The sequence below is a fragment of the Taudactylus pleione genome, unplaced genomic scaffold (genome assembly GCF_031769625.1).
Source record: "Taudactylus pleione unplaced genomic scaffold, aTauple2 ptg000124l, whole genome shotgun sequence".
Taxonomy (NCBI): Eukaryota; Metazoa; Chordata; class Amphibia; order Anura; family Myobatrachidae; genus Taudactylus; species Taudactylus pleione.
This window is the reverse complement of record NW_028284526.1, coordinates 2953595-2974026: the sequence shown is the minus strand read 5'-3', so window position 1 is coordinate 2974026 and position 20432 is coordinate 2953595. Positions and strand designations below refer to the sequence as shown.

Genomic DNA, 20432 nt, shown 5'->3' with positions numbered 1-20432 from the left:
TAACTCAGTCACATTATATCTATAAGACACAAGTTGCTTTTAGTTTCCATCCGCTGCTCGTCAGTGGCGTAAGTTCATCCCAGATGCCCAGTGGCAAGTTATAATTTGGTGGCCCCCCGTTACAGCCGCTGACACTGTAATGTAGCAATTCGCATGCAGATATACCCGCAGTCACACACAGAATATAGATATGCCGCATATCAATTTAATCAGCATAAGCTTCTTGTGCTATCTATTCACATCACTGTACAAATAAGACACATTTGAAGGGAAAAATCTACATGAAAAGATACTCAGCGCTACCGAGTCACTCTGCGCTCATGCCTTATGTATCGCACGGAGGACAGATGTATGTGGACACATCTTTATGCATTAGTCACAGATAAGATAGTGACCTGTTTGGTAAAATAAGCATGAGGCTCAGAGTCCTCCTGATGGAGGCGATGTGGGGGTGGGGAGCCCTCCTGATACCCCTGATGGAGGGGAAAACCTGATGTGGTGGATTTGAGGAGTTTAAGTCAAGATACTGTAAGACTGCCACTGTGGTGGGACTACAAATCACAAAATGCCCAGTCTACTGACGACTGCATCACATGCCGAGAAGTTGCTCCACCAAAGATCTGCCCCCAGACTCAGTCGCTGGTGCCCCAGGCCCCCGCCTCTCATGTCCTCTTACCCGCAGCTCCGTTTGATGCATTCTTGTTGACATCCAGCTCCTGGAAGAAGATCTGCAGCTGTGCTTATCCTCGGGCAGCCACTCAGGACTCTGCTGCACGGGGTCCGCAGCTAAGGCTGCCACCAGGGAGGAGTGGGGCGGGGAGTTGTTGGTGAGGGGATGCACCAGGACTGCTGCAAGGGCCCAAGCCAAGGCTAGAGCTGCCACCAGGGGGGAGTTGTGGGTATGGGGGGCATCGGGACTATTGCATGAGTCCACGGGTTAAGGCTGTCACCAGGGAGTAGTGGGATGGGGAGTTGTTGGTGAGGGGATGCGCCGGGACTGCTGCACAGGCCCAAGCCGAGGCTAGAGCTGCCGCGAGGGAGGAATAAGACAGAGTTGTGGATGAAGAGGGCGCTGGACGTGTCACACTGACATACAGTAAGTATCTGCTGAGGAGCAGTAACACCAATGAGTAGGGACCGGCTATAGATAGATGGAGGCGGCAGCTGATGGTCTGACACGGAGCTCTCCACTAGTGTATGGTGCTGGGAAGAGGTGCCATGTATTGGGCCGCCATGACGGTACACTCTGAGTACATAGTTACAGCTCTTAGTGGGGTGAATATATTGTGGACAATGGAAGAGGTGCCCCTTCAGTGCTGGAGCCCGGCTCCCATAGTCCCATAGTCCCACCCCTGCTGCTCATTGTAAGATACCTAGCTACTGTACAACATAGAAATTTTTATCTGTACATTACTGAGGCGAGGTGTCTCTATGGATATAATTGCAAAATACCAAACTACAGTACGGCCATGTACTATATGTATCTAGTACTATCTAGTTTGTACTGGTATTTCACTCTATTGTAGTCATTAGAGGCGTGCGCAGACCCCCATGTTTTGGTTTTGATTTTGGATCTAGATTTATCTTCACATTTTGGTTCTACAAAACCACCCTCACATGTTTTGGCTTTGGATATGTATTATAAAAAATAAATAAAGTAAAAAATCCCAACTAAAATCATGTCATTTGGACATTTTTGGACCATACCTATCGACTTCTAAGGAGCGTATATGCAATTTTCCGTGGGGTTTCACCTGCTAATTCTCAAGCAAAAGTCCTGTGACGCGGGGATTAGCTGTTCAATTAAATAGCTTTTTCCCAGCATCATTAGAAGGGGACTCTTACGCGAGAACACACTGATTCCGCTCGAACTGCGGAATCAATGTGTTATACTCTCTCGTGCGGGGCCGAAGAGGGCGGCTTCACACTGATTTTACCTTGCACCTACAGGAGGTGTGACATAAAACCCAACAGCGGGGACTCATGCGCGGGGGCTCGGGGACACCCGCATGTGAAATCCCCGCAAATTGAATCCCAACCAGTGCGATAATTAGCCGCGGGGTAAACCCTGCGGCTAATTGGATATGCCCCTAAGTTTCCCTTCCTGGGAGAAACCCGGAGAGGAGAAGCAGGTGGATGGTGTAGGGGGTGGGGGCCGAATGGTTTGCGTCATTAAGTCCCGCCCCCTCATGGAAATTTGCAGTGAAATCCACATATTTAATTAGGGGGCAGGGCCAAATGATGCAATTCTTATAGAATCACATCATTAATCCTCGCTCCCTGCGCATGGACCCGCCGATCCCCGGGAATATTCTCCCCAATCTGCCCACTTCAGTAACAAGTAGTCGGAATGCAGTAGAAGTGCCTACACTTCGGGTGGTGCGGGTAGTTACCTAAAAAACCGGGAGGTCCCAGGAGGGTAGGTAAGTATGGTTTGGACCTGTTTACATGTAATCCAAAACCTGTTTCTTTTTTAAATCCGAGTTCCCACTGACTGCAGAAATGGACCAGGACTCGGTTCGACTCGAAACTCCAAAGTGATTCTGAAGTCGGACTCAGGGCCTGATTCAGACCCGCTTGCGAGTGCATAGCGCTAGCAAGTGGGTCGATGGTCCCCCACTGCGCATGCGCATGCTGGAGCTGGCTCTGGCATGCGCATGCTCGATACCCGGCCAGTGACGGGTCTCGCACCAAAGCGGGGCAGCTGTCGATTGTGATTGACAGCTTGCCTCATTTTGGAGGCAGGCAGGGGTGGTGGCTAGCCAAACGGAGGCATTCCCAAAGGAACACCTGCCATTTGGGGGCGGCCCCACTGACATCACGAGTGATGTCAGTGGGTGAGCTTCCGGCCTCTGTAACTGTTCCGGCCTCTGTAACTAACACAAACAGCCCTCAATTTCCTGCTTTCCTGTAAATGGCTTTTCATTTGTCATTTTAAAAATGAATTCGGTAAATAATGTGAATACCGACAGCGGCAGCCCGGTGGGTCGAAATCTTGACAGAGAAAGGTAAGTAACCTAACCCTCCCTTCTCCCCCCCAACCCTCCTTTAGGGGTGCTTAACCCTAACCTCCCCCCTTAGTGCCTAATCCTAACCTCCCCCCAGGGGTACCTAAACCTAACCCGCCTTTCCCTAAACCTCCTGGGGAAGTGCCTAACCCTAACCTCCCCCCTAGTGCCTAACCCTGATACCCCTTCCCCTAACCTAACCCTAACCTTCCCCCGGGGGGGTGCCTAACCCTAAGTCTCCCTGGGGGTCCCTAAACCTAACCCCCCCATCCCCGGGCTAAGTGTTCTACTTACCCGTCAGATGACGATCGGGATGGTGGGGGTCGGTCTTCCGGCATCGGGATCAAGATAGGCATCGGCATTTTGATGCCTATCTTAAGTCCCTTGTCGGGCAGGATGAGTCGGGATTTAGACCGGCGGCATCGCGTCCGCCGGTCTATTAACTACATCCATTAAAAATATGCAAAGCTGAATATTTATTGAATCGATTTGCTTTGTTTGTGCTCTATACATGGGCACCCTGGGTGAAAGTGTGACGCAAGGCTTATCAATATCACATGTGTTCTGATTTTTAAAAACTGATGTTTAAGTGACACTTTACCTTAAAACATTAGCAGGATGAGCCATACTGTCATCTCCAGCTCTCCCAAGCTTTGATAAATACCCCAGATGGGTCAGTTCTGCTGTGTAGATAAGAGTACACACCAGAAAGTCAATAGTAATATGAGAATGTAACCTTAGGGCTCAGATTAGGACAGATGAGATCAACCTCATAGGAATTAGCATCCAGCTATGGAAAACAATCTTATTATATCATATTGGCCAAGCCTGCTATGAAACGGGTATTTAATACCGGCAGTCAGGAATTCTACTGTCATAATATCAACAGTGGCATCCTGATGATTGGTATCCTGACTGGGGTCGGGTAAGTATACTCCCCCTCCCCTTCTCCTACTAATCCGCCCTTCTTGTAGCCTAACACTAAAGAACCCCACACCGCTCCCTAACCCTCCCTATTAGTGCCTAAACCTTGGTCTCTTCCGTTCGTGCCTAAAACTAACCCTCCCCCTTTAGTGCCTAACCCTAACCCCCCCTCAGTGGTGCCTATCCCTAACCTCCCCCAAAAAAACCTAACTCTAACTCCCCCCTCCATGGCTAACAGCTATGACACCCCAGACTTACCTAGTTCAGACTGGTGTCTGTCTGTATTCTGGCATCGGGATTAAGATAGGCGTTGGTATTTCGATGACTATCTTAAGTCCTGTGTCAGGCTTCCACTGTCAGGATTTGACCTGTAGCATCCCATTCGCCGGTCTCCTCACTACATCACGCCTGCTACAATAGTTCATGACCTGGTGCTCAGGGTTGTATCATGTGTTCCAGAACCTCCGATATAACCTCCATAAGATATCCTACCCAATGACCTCCCCTCTGTACAGTCCTTACATAAAGTTACACATGTTCTCTTTTTACACCCACACATCACACTGACCCCAGGCCAACATTGCTGTGTGACCGGTTCATACAGCCCATCAAGAGCCTCTGCAGTCTGGCTGGACCAAATTGCAATATGTAGCCTCTATCCTTTTGTATCACACTCCTATTTCCCTATAGTGTAAGCTTGCGAGCAGGGCCCTCTTACCTCTAAGTCTGTAATTACCCAGTCTTGATTTATTATTGTTTTCTTCCCAAGTGTAAAGTGCAACCAAATATGCTGGTGCTATATACAGTAAGCAAATATCAATGAATAAATAATAAATAAAATGTATGATGCGTGAATTATTCCTCGTATTGGGGAGTTAAGGTCCTATCCACCTTCTTATTGTGAAAACTCTCAATTTGTCAATTTACAGGACTAAAAAGGAAAATAATGAGTATTTACTCTGTGCCTCATGTTCATATACTTGTTAGTTCCTCATAGAGGCATTTACTGTACCATATAACTGTAGTAGGGATGTAGTTAATAGACCGGCGGACGCAATGGCGCCAGTTTAAATCCTGACAGGACCTGCCCTACAAGGGATTTAAGATAGGCATCAAAATCCTATCTTAATCCCAATGCCGGAAGACCGACCCCCACCATCCCAATCATCCTGTGACGTCATGTGAAGTATAACACTTAGCCTGGGGATGGGGGGGTTAGGTTTAGGGACCCCCGGGGGGACTTTGGGTTAGGCACCCCCTGGGGTAGGTTAGGGTTAGGCTAGGGGAAGGGGGTTAGAGTTAGGCACTAGGGAGGAGGTTAGGGTTAGGCACCCCCCGGGGCAGGTTAGGGTTAGGCTAGGGGAAGGGGGGTTAGGCACTAGGGAGGAGGTTAGGGTTAGGCATCCCCCCGGGAGGGTTAGATTTAGGGTGCGGGGAGGGAGGGTTAGGTTTAGGCACCCCTGGGGGGAGGTTAGGGTTAAGCACCCCTAAATGAGGGTTTGGGTTAGGGTGGAGAGGGGAGGGTTAGGGTACTTACCAACTCCCATTGGGATCTTAAGCTGTCGGACTCTCCCTGTCAGGATATGAACCGGAGGCTGTTGAGCCGCCGGTATTTCAATCCCATTCCCCGTAGTATTGTCTACGCATTCAGCAGGGCATCTATACAGGACAATATAGTGACACACTGCTCTAGGGAAAGAGGCATTGAGGACACAGCAAATGCTGCCAATTAATTGGTAAATCATTAGCTAATTATCTAGGACATATTACCCATTAATAGATTATATTTATTTTGAATTTGCTTGAAAGCTACAATAGAGATATTGGGGGAGATGTATAAGCCTTGGAGGGAGATAAAGTGGAGAAGTTGCCCACAGTAACCAATCAGCTTCTGTCATTTATTCAGCACAGTCTTTGAAATGACAGACTTAGCAGCTGATTGGTTGGTTTGGGTAACATCTCTCCCTTATCTCTCTTCAAGGCTTCATACATTCTGCCCATTGTATGTTAATAAGTAAAATAAAATGCAGATGCAGATCACTGGCCTGAACTTTGTAGATTACAAATAAAAAAATAAACATTTGATTTGTGTTTTTATATTGCAGAATCCTCTGTAATCTCCGATAAATCTCTGGTTTGAAGAGAAAGAAGCAGAATGGACGTGTCCAATGACAGCAGCAGCCTGGTCCTTCTGGGACTCGTACAGATGGCAGAATTCACATATTTGCTTTCTGTTCTTTCTATCATTACATATGTATTTATTGTATTTTTAAGTATTAATATTGTATTTGTAGTGATGAAAGAACAAAGCCTACATGAGCCCATGTACATTCTCATAAGTAAGCTGGTCCTCAATGGAATTCTAGGAAGTTCTACATTGTTCCCAAAGCTGATAGGTGACCTGATCACCTTCTCTAAGACCATCTCCCATGGTAGATGTATTATTCAAACTCTATCTGTTACACTATTTGCTCTGTTTGAAATGAGCACGATTACCCTCATGGCGTATGACCGCTACCTGGCCGTCTGTCACCCTCTGCACTATGTCACCCTGATGACCAACAAGAAAATTATAACGCTCATCATCGGATCTTGTGTAATGACATTCACTGTTGTCCTCATAGGTATTCTACTGACTTGGGCACTTCCTCTTTGTGGGAATAAGATAAATAATATATTCTGTGATAATATGTCCCTCATTAGTCTGTCCTGCTCAGACTATTCTCTCAGTAAAATCTATTCAGGTGCCGGAGTCTCTGTCTACTTAATTATAGCCATCTCAGTCACTGTGTTCTCCTACCTGCAGATATTTGTCATCTGCCTGAGAGTCTCCAAAGAGTCCCGTCAGAAAGCCATCCACACCCTGGTGACCCATTTACTCAACTTCTCTGTCTTTTTAGCAGGATTTTTCTTTGTGTTCATTAGATACAGACTGGGTAGCATTAAACTCCCCATTACTGTTCATGTTCTGTTCTCTGTTACTCCTGTAGTTTTCCCACCCCTCCTTAACCCCCTGATATACGGGGTACGGACACACGCCTTAAAAATAAAAGTCATTCACAATTTGCAGAAAATAACATTTTGATCAACTGAATTAAACTGAACACTTTGATATTCACCGAGAACTGCCATAAGCGACAACATACTGTAAGCAAAGTATTAGATGCTGCATTTGGAAAGCGTAGCCCCAGTTTAGGTGCATTATCTGAGCTCCGGATGTGGGTAGGAAATCAGCTGTCTTTTGCTGCACCTTTGACCGCATTCATCCCTTTAACTTTTGTATATGATTTTGTACCCATTTAATGGCACATAGGGTGGGAAATACTAAGCATCGCACTCACGATATTGCACATTCCACCTCCTATCAGGTACATACCTGTGATAATATCACTGGTAAGTACCTTACACTTGCCGACTTTAGATTTTTCCTCCCCGGGAGAAGCAGGTGGATGGCAATGTAGGGACAGGGCCTGATGGGTCGTGTCATTAAGACACACCCCTCATGGTAAATTCCCGTGATTGGTGCAAATTTAAATAGCAGCAGGGTCAAATGATGCGATTCATGAAGAATTGCATCATTCAGCCACCTACACGGGAACCCTCAATTGCCCTGGAAATTCTCCTACATTCTGCCCACTTCACTAGGAAGTGAGCAGAATGGGGGAGAAGTGCCTACTGTATCAGGGGTGCGGCAGGTTACCTGAAAAATTAGAAGCCTCCCATGACTTCCAAGACAGTAGGTATGTATGAAGTGCCTAGAAAATTACAATGGATTGGATCTCCCGGTAGAACTGTCCTTTGCAAAAGAGGGGCTTCGGGGTTTATGACCCAGAAATCCCTCTGTGGTCATTCTGCACATACACAGAATGACAAGCTGGGAGGGATCCAATGGGAACCCTCTCATTAAAGGGTTGCAAAAAGAAGCCCACAGGCTTCTACTGGGGAATGCCATCTAAAGATGGTGTTACCCATTGGGTCCAAACTCCAGAATGTATTGCATTCCAGAGTCTGGAACATAAAGAGAAATGTGGTAAGCGCATTTTTGACCTTAGTACATCCCACCCATATTGTCACTTTGCTTAATTGCTATTGCTCAAAAATTAGAATCCACTGATAACACAGGAATATGTACACATCTCGTCAGCAATTCACGGATATATGCATGCTTATGTATTTTATTATTACCTGCATTGCAATTAAGAGTGTATAGAAATGTTTGAGATTATATTCAGCATCAGTATAGTTGTGTGAGTTGCAGTCTGATGCAGGTATGTTAACCATTCTAGCAGTAGGAATTATGGGTTGAAAGTGTATTGGTTTTAACATGTGCAGAAAGGCAGACAGCAAGTCTCAGTTTTTATAAACTAAAATAGTTAAATCAAGATAGCCTTTTTCTGCCATAAGCAGGAGTTGAAGGCTAAAGGGGCCTACATGGGAACAAACAGATAACACAGAATAAGTGTCAATATTATGGTTAAGACACCCATAACCAATTAAAGCTTAGCACATACGAATATTAAATAGATTAATATTCCCCATTGGGTTAACTGGAGGTATAGCCAAAATTATATAAAACTTAGCAGAGAGAGAGGGAGGGGGAGCAGTCAGAGGACAGAGGAGAGAGAGAGAGAGCGCACAAGGAGGGTCTGGGGGTGCTGGTGCCATTGCCATACATGTGTATAAAATTGGCTGACTGGTATTTCTGCACTGGGTGTCACAAATTTATTTTACAAGTCTTTGTTGTAAGTCTGCACTGGCAAAATACATGTATGATTAAGCTATCTTTAAGTAAAAGCATTGTCATTTATTTTAGAATCTGTATTTGTGTGAATTATTTCATTATCTGTTATAATAAGTAAGGTTTATAAGTAATCTAGAACACATCCCGTTGTCACCACTGTTTTAGGATTTTGTCCCAAAAAAATCTAACAGAAAAATTCGGTTTATAAAATAAATTCTTTACATTTCACTTTCCTTCTAAATCCTACTGTTCCCGACCATTCAGATTCCAGCTCATATATCCTGATTAATCATGATCATCACTTTAACAACGTCCTTATGTTCCTGAACAATCTTTGAATTATGTTCAAAAGTTTTTACAGTAATTTACAGTCCATAGAATTTTCTCCCTGATGGTTCCAAAAACTGGTATAAAAATTATATAATGAGATCGCTTTGAAATGTGTCTTTGTAGCCTTTAAGCATAATGCTATATTATTATAGATAAATCCCTGGCACAGAGAGCCACAAGATCCAAGTATCATACTTTTCCCATTATGGGGACTAATGGAATCGGTATGAAATGCTGGCTGTCGGGATGCCTCCTGTCAAAATGCCGACAGGGGCATCCCGATGGTTGTTATCCCAACAGGGATCGGGTAAGTATACTTACCCTCCTCCCTTCTCCCCCTAACCCTAAAACTCCCTTTTTGTAGCCTACCTCTATTCCTTCCCCTCTCTGCACCCTAACCCTCCCCATTAGTGCCTAAACCTAAGTTTCCCTCCTTCGTGCCTAAACCTAACCCTATCCTCCCCCCCAGTGGTGCCTAACCATAACCCTCCCCCCTAGGGGTGCCTAACCCTAACCTCCCCCCCAAAAGCTAACACTAACTCTGCCATGCTACCTAAACCTATCCCTCCCCCCCCCCCAAAGCTAACACTAAGGGCGCCCTGTACTTACCTCATTCAGGCTGGCGTCCTTCTTCCTTCTGTGTTCCGGCATTGAGATTTAGATAGACATTGGTATTTCAACACCTATCTTAAGTCCCTTGTCAGGCTTTCCCTGTCAAGATTTAGACCGGTGGCATCGCGGGCGCCGGTCTCATAACTACTTCCCAGACTAACTGTAGAATCCCTTTCTGGGTGACTTCCAATGTACAGTACATCTCCCATGTTGTTTATATTTTTATTCTTTCATGTAAAACAATTGAGCTATAACGTATGCCTATTTTTTTTCTACTCGAATATGTTATGTTTTGAAATTCATACCTACTGTACTTAAAAATATTTAATAAATACTATGATAAAAAAAGTCTGCTATTAAGTGTTTTTGGTATCAGTGATACAAATCTTAATTTTAAATTTTCTCTGTAGTAAATATACGCAGCTGTGGGATTAGAAGAAAAAATATATTCTCAATATATACATTTTTTTAAGTATAATTGGTGCTTTCTGATGATAATGTCAGACATAGAGATGAGATCACAAAATACTGCCTCTACCTAAGTCATAACGAGGAACACTAACAGAGATTCATGAGGGAAAATTCATACAAACGTAACCAGATAATTTCCTTTCCTCCAGTCAATGTGAGCAGTGCTGCTACGAAATGTTAATGAAATGGGAAATGTCATAAAAACAGACATGATCCCTGAATACCTCTCCTTATAGTGACTTTAAAAAAAACTCTACTATAGAAAAAATAGGGATGATTATAAAGTCCATTCAAACTTTCTTCTAATTGGTGCATTCTAGAATAACTCCCTCTACATATCAGTTTAGTACTCTATTGTATAGTTGTGGTGCAGCAGACAGAATGGACAGTTCTACCCTATATTTTTTAAAGTGTGAATCTTTACAACAACAAAACACGTAGTGCATTGCTGATAAGTGTTCTACCATTATAGGGTAAGGTCCATTTATCAAAGTGCAATTCCCAGATGCAAATGGTCATTTGTGAGAGGCTTCTTCAAATATGGAGAGAAGAGGGCAGAGTGCAGAACTAAATGGTTTCCACATACCTCTTCATGTAATGCCTAAAACAAGACCCACCTGGCTGTATGGTGTTGCCAACCCCTGACCGGGCAAAGTGAGCCAAAACCCTTCTGTGGACGACATCATACCATGTAGGCACCACAAACTCTATTGATCTGGTGCTCCCCTCAACCCTTCCTCCATGAGGCACAGCAGCGCTACCATACAAACAACAATGAAAAAACTTCAACTAAAACCAAAACTAATCCCCCAATAAAAGAAAAATAATGTGCAGGGAACTCAACCCAGACAAAATAAATAATCATCCCATTAATGGAGAACATCATGGGGGACCACAAAAGCCACACTTTAAGTCAGCAAAATGGGCAACAGCATGTGCACCCAATGCCAATACACAGCAATCACAGCCTCTCCTTAATGGCAATGCCAATTAATGATATTGGACCACAAAACTGTAAACCATGGCAAGAATTTTGTTAAAGACTCAAATAATGGTCATAATCAAGTTGATGGACATCCTATTGTCCGTCAAGTGAATTAGCAGGACCCCAAGGACCGAACATCAAATGGCTGCAGCTAGCAAAATATCCTTCAATGCATCCCAATAAAAAAATACCTGTAACCATGAGAACCCAAAAAGGCAACTGTGTCTGAGCTGCCCAGGACCTGAAGGAGTTCACAAATAGCCAAATAGTTATAAGACCACCTGGCACCTGGAAAGAACATGGGAAAAAGTCAGGGTCACAATGATAACAGTAAACACCCTATAGCAGTCACCCCAAAATAATACAAAGGTAACCAGGGAATGGGATGGGGGTGCTGTGAGCCCCCTCTGACCAGCGCATATCAAGAGGGGGTGCGATCAGGATGATTGCTCCCCCACACAGGCAGTTTCCGTTTGCAGCCCAGCACACAGCAGCATGTGCTGGGTTGTTCAGTTAACAGGGAGGAGCGGCATCAGACCCGGGCTCCTCCAGCAAGCCTGGGCCCAGATAATTAGTACCAATTTCCACCCCTTTCAGCACATCTGGACATAAGTGAGTATGGATTTTCTTATTACACTGATCGTGGATGCTACTGGACAAAAGGACAGAATGGGTATGGGGAGTGAAGTTATGTATTGTTGTAAGTGAGTGTGTGTATATGTGAGTGTGTGAGTGAGTGTGAGTGTGTGAAGGAGTGTGATTGAGTGTGTGAGTGTGAGTGAGTGTGTGTGTGTGTGAGTGAGAGTGAGTGTGTGAAAAAGTGAGTGAGAAAGTGTGTGTGTGAATATGTAAGTGAGTGTGTGTGAGTGAGTGTCTGTGTGAGTGAGTGTGTGTGTATATGTTTGGATGAGTGAGTGTCTGTGAGTGTGTGAGTGAGAGTGTATGTTTGGATGAGTGTGTGAGTGAGTGTGTGTGTGAGTGTGTGTGTGTATGTGTGTGAATGTATAATAAATAAAACAATATTCGGTGACTGTGTCCTATCTTTTTTTGACTTTTTCTTTTACAGGGGGACTACAGGCACCAGTGGGTCCTTAATGCCCCACATGCTGGTCCTTGTGGTTCTCCAAGTACTGGCAAGTGGGACAGGCTTGCTGGGATCTGTAGTCCTCCTGTAAGGGGTAAATTTACTAAAGTGAGAGTTTTTAGAAGTGAGTTTTGTGTGCGTGTTAGCCACACCCATCATCAGCGTAGGTGCGCAGGGGTGCTGTGCTGCTGTCTATCAAGGGGCTGCTGCCTCTTTCAGGGGTTCACCCCAGTGTTCCAAAAAATAAAAAATAAATAAAAAAGTGTGTGTGGTTGTGTGCGTAGTGAGTGAGGTGGAGGACAGTCACATGACCGGAGAGCAGGATCCACATACCAGTCTTGTAGCTGCCGGTAGCAGTTATGATGATGATGCAAGGCTGTCAATGTCATCTATGAAGGCCAATGCACCAGGGATTAAGTCAGGCCAAAAAGTCAGGCTAAAAAAAATCAACTTTTACCCTGTTAAACAAAAAAAAATTAAAGCTAAGTCTGCTTTAGAGAAACAAAAAATTGCAATATGCCATTCACTACACAAAGTGGCAAGGAAAGGATAAGGCATTGGCCTGTATGTATGATGACTGATGGTTCTAATGATAATTTAAGCCCCTCTACTTGTAGGAGAGGTACAAAAAAATTTTTAATTGTTAAGACGAGTAAGACACCGGAACCAACTGTTTGTTCTGAAAATCACAAATCCCAGAGGAGAGTCCAAGTGTGTCCGCTGTTTCCATATGTGAGCCTGACCTTTCTAGTAATACTGTACTTGAAGAGGATCCTCCTTCCACCATTTCTGTGCCTTCTGACATAGAAATCGAGGATCCTTCTGTGGAATTGCACAAGGAGGATGAGGAGGATATTTATCTAGTTGGCAATAACAACAAGGTTAATGAGGATGTTGATGATGATGAGGATGTTGATGGCGAGGATGTTTGTGAAAAAAATGTAAATCAGCAGCAGTTGTTGCCCATGGTGGGAAAAATCCCATTGTTGCCATGCCTGTCCATGGTGGCAAAAATCCACTTCCATTGTATGGAATTATTTCCACCCAAATCCGGACAACCTTTGCCAAGCCATTTGTAACCATTGCCAAGTAACAGTGAGTAGAGGTAAGGACCTTAACCATCTTGGAACCTCCTCCCTGTTATGTCACATGCAGCACATTCATCAAATTGGAAAGGGTATTTCAAATTCTAAAACTTTGGGGACTAAAAAACGAAACAACAATCAGTCCAGTGTCACCTAGCTGCTCCCTTCTATCTGGATCCAAGCGCCTGCAATCTCCACCACCAACACCTGCATCATCACCAACATCCTAATTCGTGATTGGAAGTAGTCCTGCATCCAATTTATAAGCATGACTGGCTCCTCTCCTATTCATGATTCCTTAGAAGGATCCTTGAGTGCTATGCCTGTTGCTGCTGCTGGGGGTGGATCTTCATCCCAGAAAGGGACCAAGAAGACTACTAATAGAAATTAAAAAAAACAATTGACTATTAAACAGTCCTTTGATAGAGGAAGTAAGTATAACAGCTGTCACCCAGTTTCACAGTGGATCACTGACGCCATGACGGCTGTGCTAGTATTAGATGGTGAAATAATAAAAAATGAGGATAATAGTGTGGAGGAAGTGTAAAAGGAGGATGAGGGAGACATTTGTGTCCTATCTGATGCTAATATGGATGTTGATGATGAGGATGTGGTTTGCTTAAATCAGCCATCAGTGGTAGCAGTTCATGCTCATGATAAAAAGAAAGCCAGAAAAGCCACGTCTTGGATGTGGAATTATTTTAATCTTACTTCTGACAACAGTTGTGAAGGCATCTGAAGTATGATCTGTGCAGGCTTCTTAGGGTTTACTAGAACTAAAAATGTTAAAAATACTTCAAAATATTTTAAAAAAATTGTCCCTGCTAAATCCATAACCAGCCTTGGACCTTTAAGTCATGGAAAATCAAAGTAAAACTGGCACTGGGTTCCCCCTATATTCCATTAAACACCACCAGGCTGAACCAGCCAGGGTAGTAATGCCATAGCAGGGGACACACAGCATGGAGTCACCTCGCCATCACAATAACCAGCCCCAAACTGGTATGTATGGTCAGCCAAGGGCTGGATATCCTCGGAAAGTAGGTTCCCCAAAAATTAATTGGGGTCCCCCCTCCTGTGGATCTACCAACTGTGAACTGAAAGCCCAGGGCTCTTCCTTGCACGGCAGGAAATGGTGGCTCTGGGGGTAATGTGTAAAAGATAGATTTAATATTGTTCTTTAGAGTGGAGCTACAGGTCCTAGCAAGCCTGCCCCAGCATGCCTGCACTTGGAGAACCACAAGCTCCAGCATACCCAGACATTAAGTGACCGCTGGCACCTGTAGTCTCATTGTAAAGAAGATAATACTGGCCACAGTGATCAGGCAGTGAAGTCAGTCTCACTCCACACAGTGGCTGCTCACCCAGGTATTACCTCAGCGTGACAGGAGATCCCGAGGAATGTCCACTCACTACTGCTGGCTTCTCTTTCAGGCTGTGAAGTCCTCCAAGCAGTGGCATCACAAAGGGGGTGCGGGGTCGAACCCAGGTGTCACCCGCTGAGGGCTGAAAGCAAGGTGCAGACTCCCCTTCAGTGACAGGAGCCGGGTGCTGCACTATAGTATTAAGTGCAGCACTCAGCTCCTGACACTGTGAGGGAGCCGGCACTGCACACAGGGCAGTCTGCACCTCCTGCACCCACCTGACCCTCCCAGTAAAAAGTACAGGAGTCGGAACTATGGGGTTCAAGCAGCGAGGAAAAACCCCTTCCTGCATGGTCACACTCCCTGTTCTCAAGGCAACTCCCCCTTTTCGGCAGAGTGTGGCTATGACCCCCGCATAGCATCCCTTATATTTTTCACCAATATAGGCCAAAGGCTGCAGCGAGCTGGCTGGCTAAAGTAAGCAACAGAGCAGCGGCACAAACGCACGGCAGTTTAAAAAAATATCAGACATCTATGAAACATTGCAACACAGCAGTGGCAGACAGGATGGCAGTTTAATAAACTATAATAATGTCAGTCGGCAATGCCCCAAATTGTGCCAAATGTAAAGGAAAGAGGAGCAAGATGGAATTGTCCCTCCCACCCACTCTTATGTGGGATAGTAAAAAGGACATGCACAGTTTAACAAACCAAGCACTTTAGCCACTAGGACTGACACTTTTGTGGCTGAACTCCTTGGTTTGTTTGGGCCCCACAAAACATTTTTTGCAAGGACTACCTTCAATTATTAAGGAGGAGGTTGATGATGAGGGTGTTGGTGGTGGAAATTGCATGTTATGGTCCAAACTGCTGATAGATGATACTGGACTGCTTGTTATTAATTTACAAATTGCATGAACTTGCTGCAAATGACGTAACAGGGGGGAGCTGCCTAGGTGGTTAATGTCCCTTCCTCTGCTAACTTTGGCTTTAAAAAATGGAACAGATGCCTTCACAATTGTTGTCAGAATTTAGATTAAAATAATTCCACACCCAAGACGTTGCTTTTCTGGCTCTCTTTTTATCATTACGAAGAACTGCTGCCACTGATGGCTGATTTACGCAAGCCACATCCTTATCATCAACATCCACATTAGCGTCAGATAGGACACAAATTTCCCCCTCATCCTCCTTTTGCACTTCCTCCACATATCAGCCTCATTTTTTATTATTTCACCATCTAATACTAGCACAGCCATCATGGCGTCAGTGATCCGCTGTGAAACTGGGTGACAGCTGTTATACTTACTTCTTCTATCAAAGGACAATTGTTTTTTTAAATGACTTCCGATCACGAATGAGGATGTAGATGATGCAGGTGTTGGTGTTGGAGATCAAAGGCACTTGGATCTCACAGAGAGGAAGCAGATAGGTGACACTGAACTTGTTACGTTTTGAGTTTTGGAACTTGGCGACGTACACTTTGATATTTGATGAATGCGCTCCAAGTGATGTAACAAGGAGGAGGTTCCTAGGTGGTTTAGGTCCCTCCCTCTACTCACTCTTGCATGGTAAAGGGCACATATGGCTTGAAAACTGTTGTCTGGATCGGGATGGAAATAATTCCACATGTGAGAAGTAGATTTTTTTGTCTTTTGTCCCGGTATGACAACAATGGGCTTTGGCTTTTTCAAACCATGGGCAACAGCTGTTGCCTTACTTACACAAAGGACATCCTCGGCATCAACATCCTCATCACCAACATCTTCATCATCAGCATCCTCATCATCCTTAGCACCTTCATCTACCAAAATATCCTCCTCCTCCATGTGCAATTCCACAGAAGCATCCTCAATGACTACGTATGCAAGATTTTGACTGCCCTTCCCCACATTTACAGAGGGCACACAAATGTTGGAACTTGGAGGATCCTCCAGTACACTAGTATTTAGGTCAGGCTCACACATGGCAACCACGGACACACTTGCACTCTCCTCAGGGATTTGTGATTTCGATTTCTCAGGGCACACAGTTGGTTTTTCCAGAGCTGTCTTAACAACTTTAACATTTTTAATTGGACCACCACCACTACTACTACAAGCAGAAGGGCTATCAGAATCAGCAGTCTTCTTCATAAAGTAAGAAGGCCAAGGCCTTATCCTTTCCTTGCCACTTTGTGTAGTGAATGGCATATTGACAATTTTTTGTTTAAAGTCAAATATTCTTTACATTTTTTTTTCTTAATTTCAGTAATACCTGCTTTACTATTACTACCATATCGATGTCGTGACTTAAGCCCTGGGGCATGGGCCTTCCTAGAGGTTGAGGAAGTTGATGGCTTTGCACTGCTGGCGGCAGCTACAACATGTGGTTCTTGGCCTTGCTCTCCTGTCATGTGACAGCCCTCCATATTTTTTCTGCAGTCTAGAAGCAGTGTCACAATCACCAATAGTGTAGCCAAGGTGCGGTTACAAAATTAACACACGTGCAGTCGTGCGCACACACAAAAATATTAGCAAAAATGACAAATGATGATTTATATTTTTTATATAAATAAGTGAAGGGGGAGGTAGGGAAGGTTGGATTGCACAGGAATATTGGTGGGTAAAAAAGATCGTTTTAAAGTAATAGAGGTAAAGGGTGCACCCTCGGAGTAAATTGAGTATATCAGAGAGAAGAGAAAAAAGACTCCGTATGTGGGGCACACTCCTATAGAATTACCAAGCTATAAAAAATACCTTTTATTGAAATTCATTAAAAAGGAAAAGAGAAAAAAAATGGCCAAAATTACCTATCAGGTTGGACAATACAAACAAACAAACAAACAAACAAACAATTATCCAATCGTAGGAGATACACTGTAATATTACTGCAGTTTATGTTGTATATTTTGGTCAATACCTATGGAAAAAATATATCATGTTTATATCTTTCAAAAACCACAAGGCAGGACTTTTAGGTATTAAGATATACAATTTGGATGTAATCGGTAATCACAATTGTTTTTTGTATATATTGAAATATATACAACAGTCGATAATCACAGTTGTTTCTTATATATACATATACATATAGCAATGTAGGTATTCAGGATTGCCTCTAAGCAGATTCCTGCTATGCAATCAACTCAATTTATGTTGTGTATTTAGTCAGAAACTATGGAATAAGTATATGCATCTTATCTTAATGTCTTTCAAAACCCACAGGACAGGACATTTAGTATTCAGATATACAATTTTAAATGCAATCGGCAATCACAATAGTTTCCCTTTGTATATTGAAATATATATAACAATTGCTGATCACAGTTGTTTCATATATACATATATATAATTATATATATATATATATATATATATATATATATAAAATTTAAAAATGCAAGTATTTAGGATTGCCTCTGAGCAGATTTCTGCTATGCATCCATTCTCAATAGAGGAATGAGCAGGGAATCTTCCTAAGTGCGGTAGGAGCAATAAAACATATGCATATTAAAGTGAAATAAGCACACACATATATATATATATATATATATATATATGTATATATATATGCACATACACATAGCACTTAGCAAAGCAAGTATTCGAGATTGCCTCCAAGCATATTCTTGCTATGCAGTCACCTCAATTTATGTTGTATATTTAGTCAGTGCCTATGGAATAAATATATATATCATGTTCATATCTTTGAAAAACCACAAAACAGGACATTGAGTATTGAAATATACCATTTTGAATGAAATCGGCAATCACAATTGTTTCCTGTGTATATTGAAATATATATGACAATTGGTAATCACAGTTGTTTCTGATATATATCTATATATAGCATTTAGCAATGCAGGTATTCAGGATTGCCTCTGGGCAGATTTCTGCTATGCATCCATTTTCAATAGAGGAATAAACAGTGAATCTTCCTAAGTGTGGTAACAGCAATAAAACACATGCATATTAAAGTGAAATTAGCACTCTAAGAGTGCAAAAAAGGGGCAAAAGAATAAATGGATAATAAATCATATGAAAGTGAAAAAATACACACAATTAAAATTGCTATACACCACGGATAACCACAGTAATATATTAGTATTGGTAGTAGAGGCGTCCCTCCATTCTACCTATGAGACTAAGTATAACAAAATTCTGATAGATATAGATGAAAGAGTTGTGTACTTATAAACCTGGGATCTGCTGTTTCCTGTCTTATAAATATATAGAGGCCAGAAAATGAGAGTCCCCAGTACTGGTACAATGAAGTAAGATAAGGTGCTTCTGCTTTTAAAGCCAATTCGCACCATTGTCCCTGTTGCCTAATAGCGGCGCAGGGAGTCCCAGCAGCTGGCAGTAATGAGAGAGCAGTAGGTAGTAGAAGGAAGTACCTGATACTTAGTCTCCATTCATATGTGGTAACCGTGGTGCGGGGGTCCAGAGTGTGCACTGAGGAACCCCCAGCAGGCTGACCAACATGTGTTTTGCCGGGGCTTTGTCAAGGAAGTAGAAGTATTAGATGATTATTTAAACATTTATTATTATTATTATTATTATCCTTTATTTATATGGCGCCACAAGTGTTCCGCAGCGCCTTACATAGTACATAGAACTAATAAGTGAACAAGAAACAAGTAACTTACAGTACATTACAGTGCAGGACAGGGACACAACTTATATACATTGCTGAAATAGTGATTAAAGCACTCACAATAAGCTGCCGGGAGTTGGCGGTCCCGTGTTAGGTGCCCTAATGGGGAGTAGAGAGTAGAAGAAAATGTAAAGAGAAGCACATGAGGGAAGAGGTCCCTGCTCATGAGAGCTTACATTCTAAGGGACCTTACATTTAGTGACCCAATTGATTTTTCAACTATATCATGGCTAATTTTGGTTTATCAGCCGAATTAGAAAATAGGAGAGAATGGTGGAATAGTGAATTGAGTACCATTTTTCCTGATAATATAGATGAAGCTGTTGAACACAGTTATGATTGGCATGAATAACTCATCCAATTAAAGAAGAGCCTTTTCAAACAGACTAGAACCTGGTGGGAGATGACTATGTTTGAGAACTATATAAGCAGAAGATCAGTCCCCATGGTCTTAGACCAAGGGTCTTCCCTACATTTGAATTAGCCACAGATAATTTAAAGGTGGAATGGGAAGATGTTATGAAAAAATGTGCCCAGGATCTCATGCTAATACTGATTAAACATGACAATCTGATGTTGGATACACATACAAAAGAGATTGAATAATTAATGAATAATTTAAAGATTCATGAACAAAATATTACATTCCAGCTGACTTTTGAGAAATCTAAAAAAGAACTTGGAGAATATGAGTCTTTAATTATAGATCGTAAAAGACATAAGTTCGCTTGGGATAAGAAAGATTATGCTCAAAAACAAGTTATTAAATGGCGATTCATGACTGATAAGAGAATGAGGGATACAATGAGAAAACCTTTGCAAGGCTATGTCTCCACAGATCAAGACTCATCAGGGATGGAAGAGTCGGAACATTCATTCAATTTAAGAGAAAATTTACCTTCTCACTCTTCTAAAGATTTTTTAGTTTTACCACAAGATACAGGACTGGACCAGAGACCCCCAAAAGAAAGGTTAGGAGGGGGAGGAAATATCCGGAACCAAGGCAAATGGGATGTTCAAGAAACCTCCAGGTACTAGAGGCGTACACAGAGGAGAAAGTAGAATTGGTGGGTAGCAATGATGATAGGCTAAAAATTGTTAACCTATCTAATAGAGTTTTGAGCGATGTACATCTGGATGTTCTAACCAGGGGTTTGACCTTTTCCCCAGAGGTCCATTTTGATAGATGG

At 43.0% G+C, this 20432-nt stretch overlaps 1 protein-coding gene across 1 annotated transcript; it reads left to right on the top strand.

Annotated features, from left to right (window-relative positions):
* The first annotated feature begins 6087 nt into the window (after nt 1-6087).
* LOC148523971 (olfactory receptor 4P4-like) lies at nt 6088-7047 on the top strand. The gene has a single exon (XM_088472484.1). It carries the CDS (start codon nt 6088-6090, stop codon nt 7015-7017), a length of 930 nt encoding a protein of 309 aa, XP_088328610.1. The 3' UTR covers nt 7018-7047.
* The last annotated feature ends 13385 nt before the right edge of the window (nt 7048-20432 follow it).

Bases quoted from the DNA above. Each gene is read 5' to 3' on its own strand.
- LOC148523971 (XM_088472484.1), top strand. From the start codon at position 6,088: ATGGACGTGTCCAATGACAGCAGCAGCCTGGTCCTTCTGGGACTCGTA.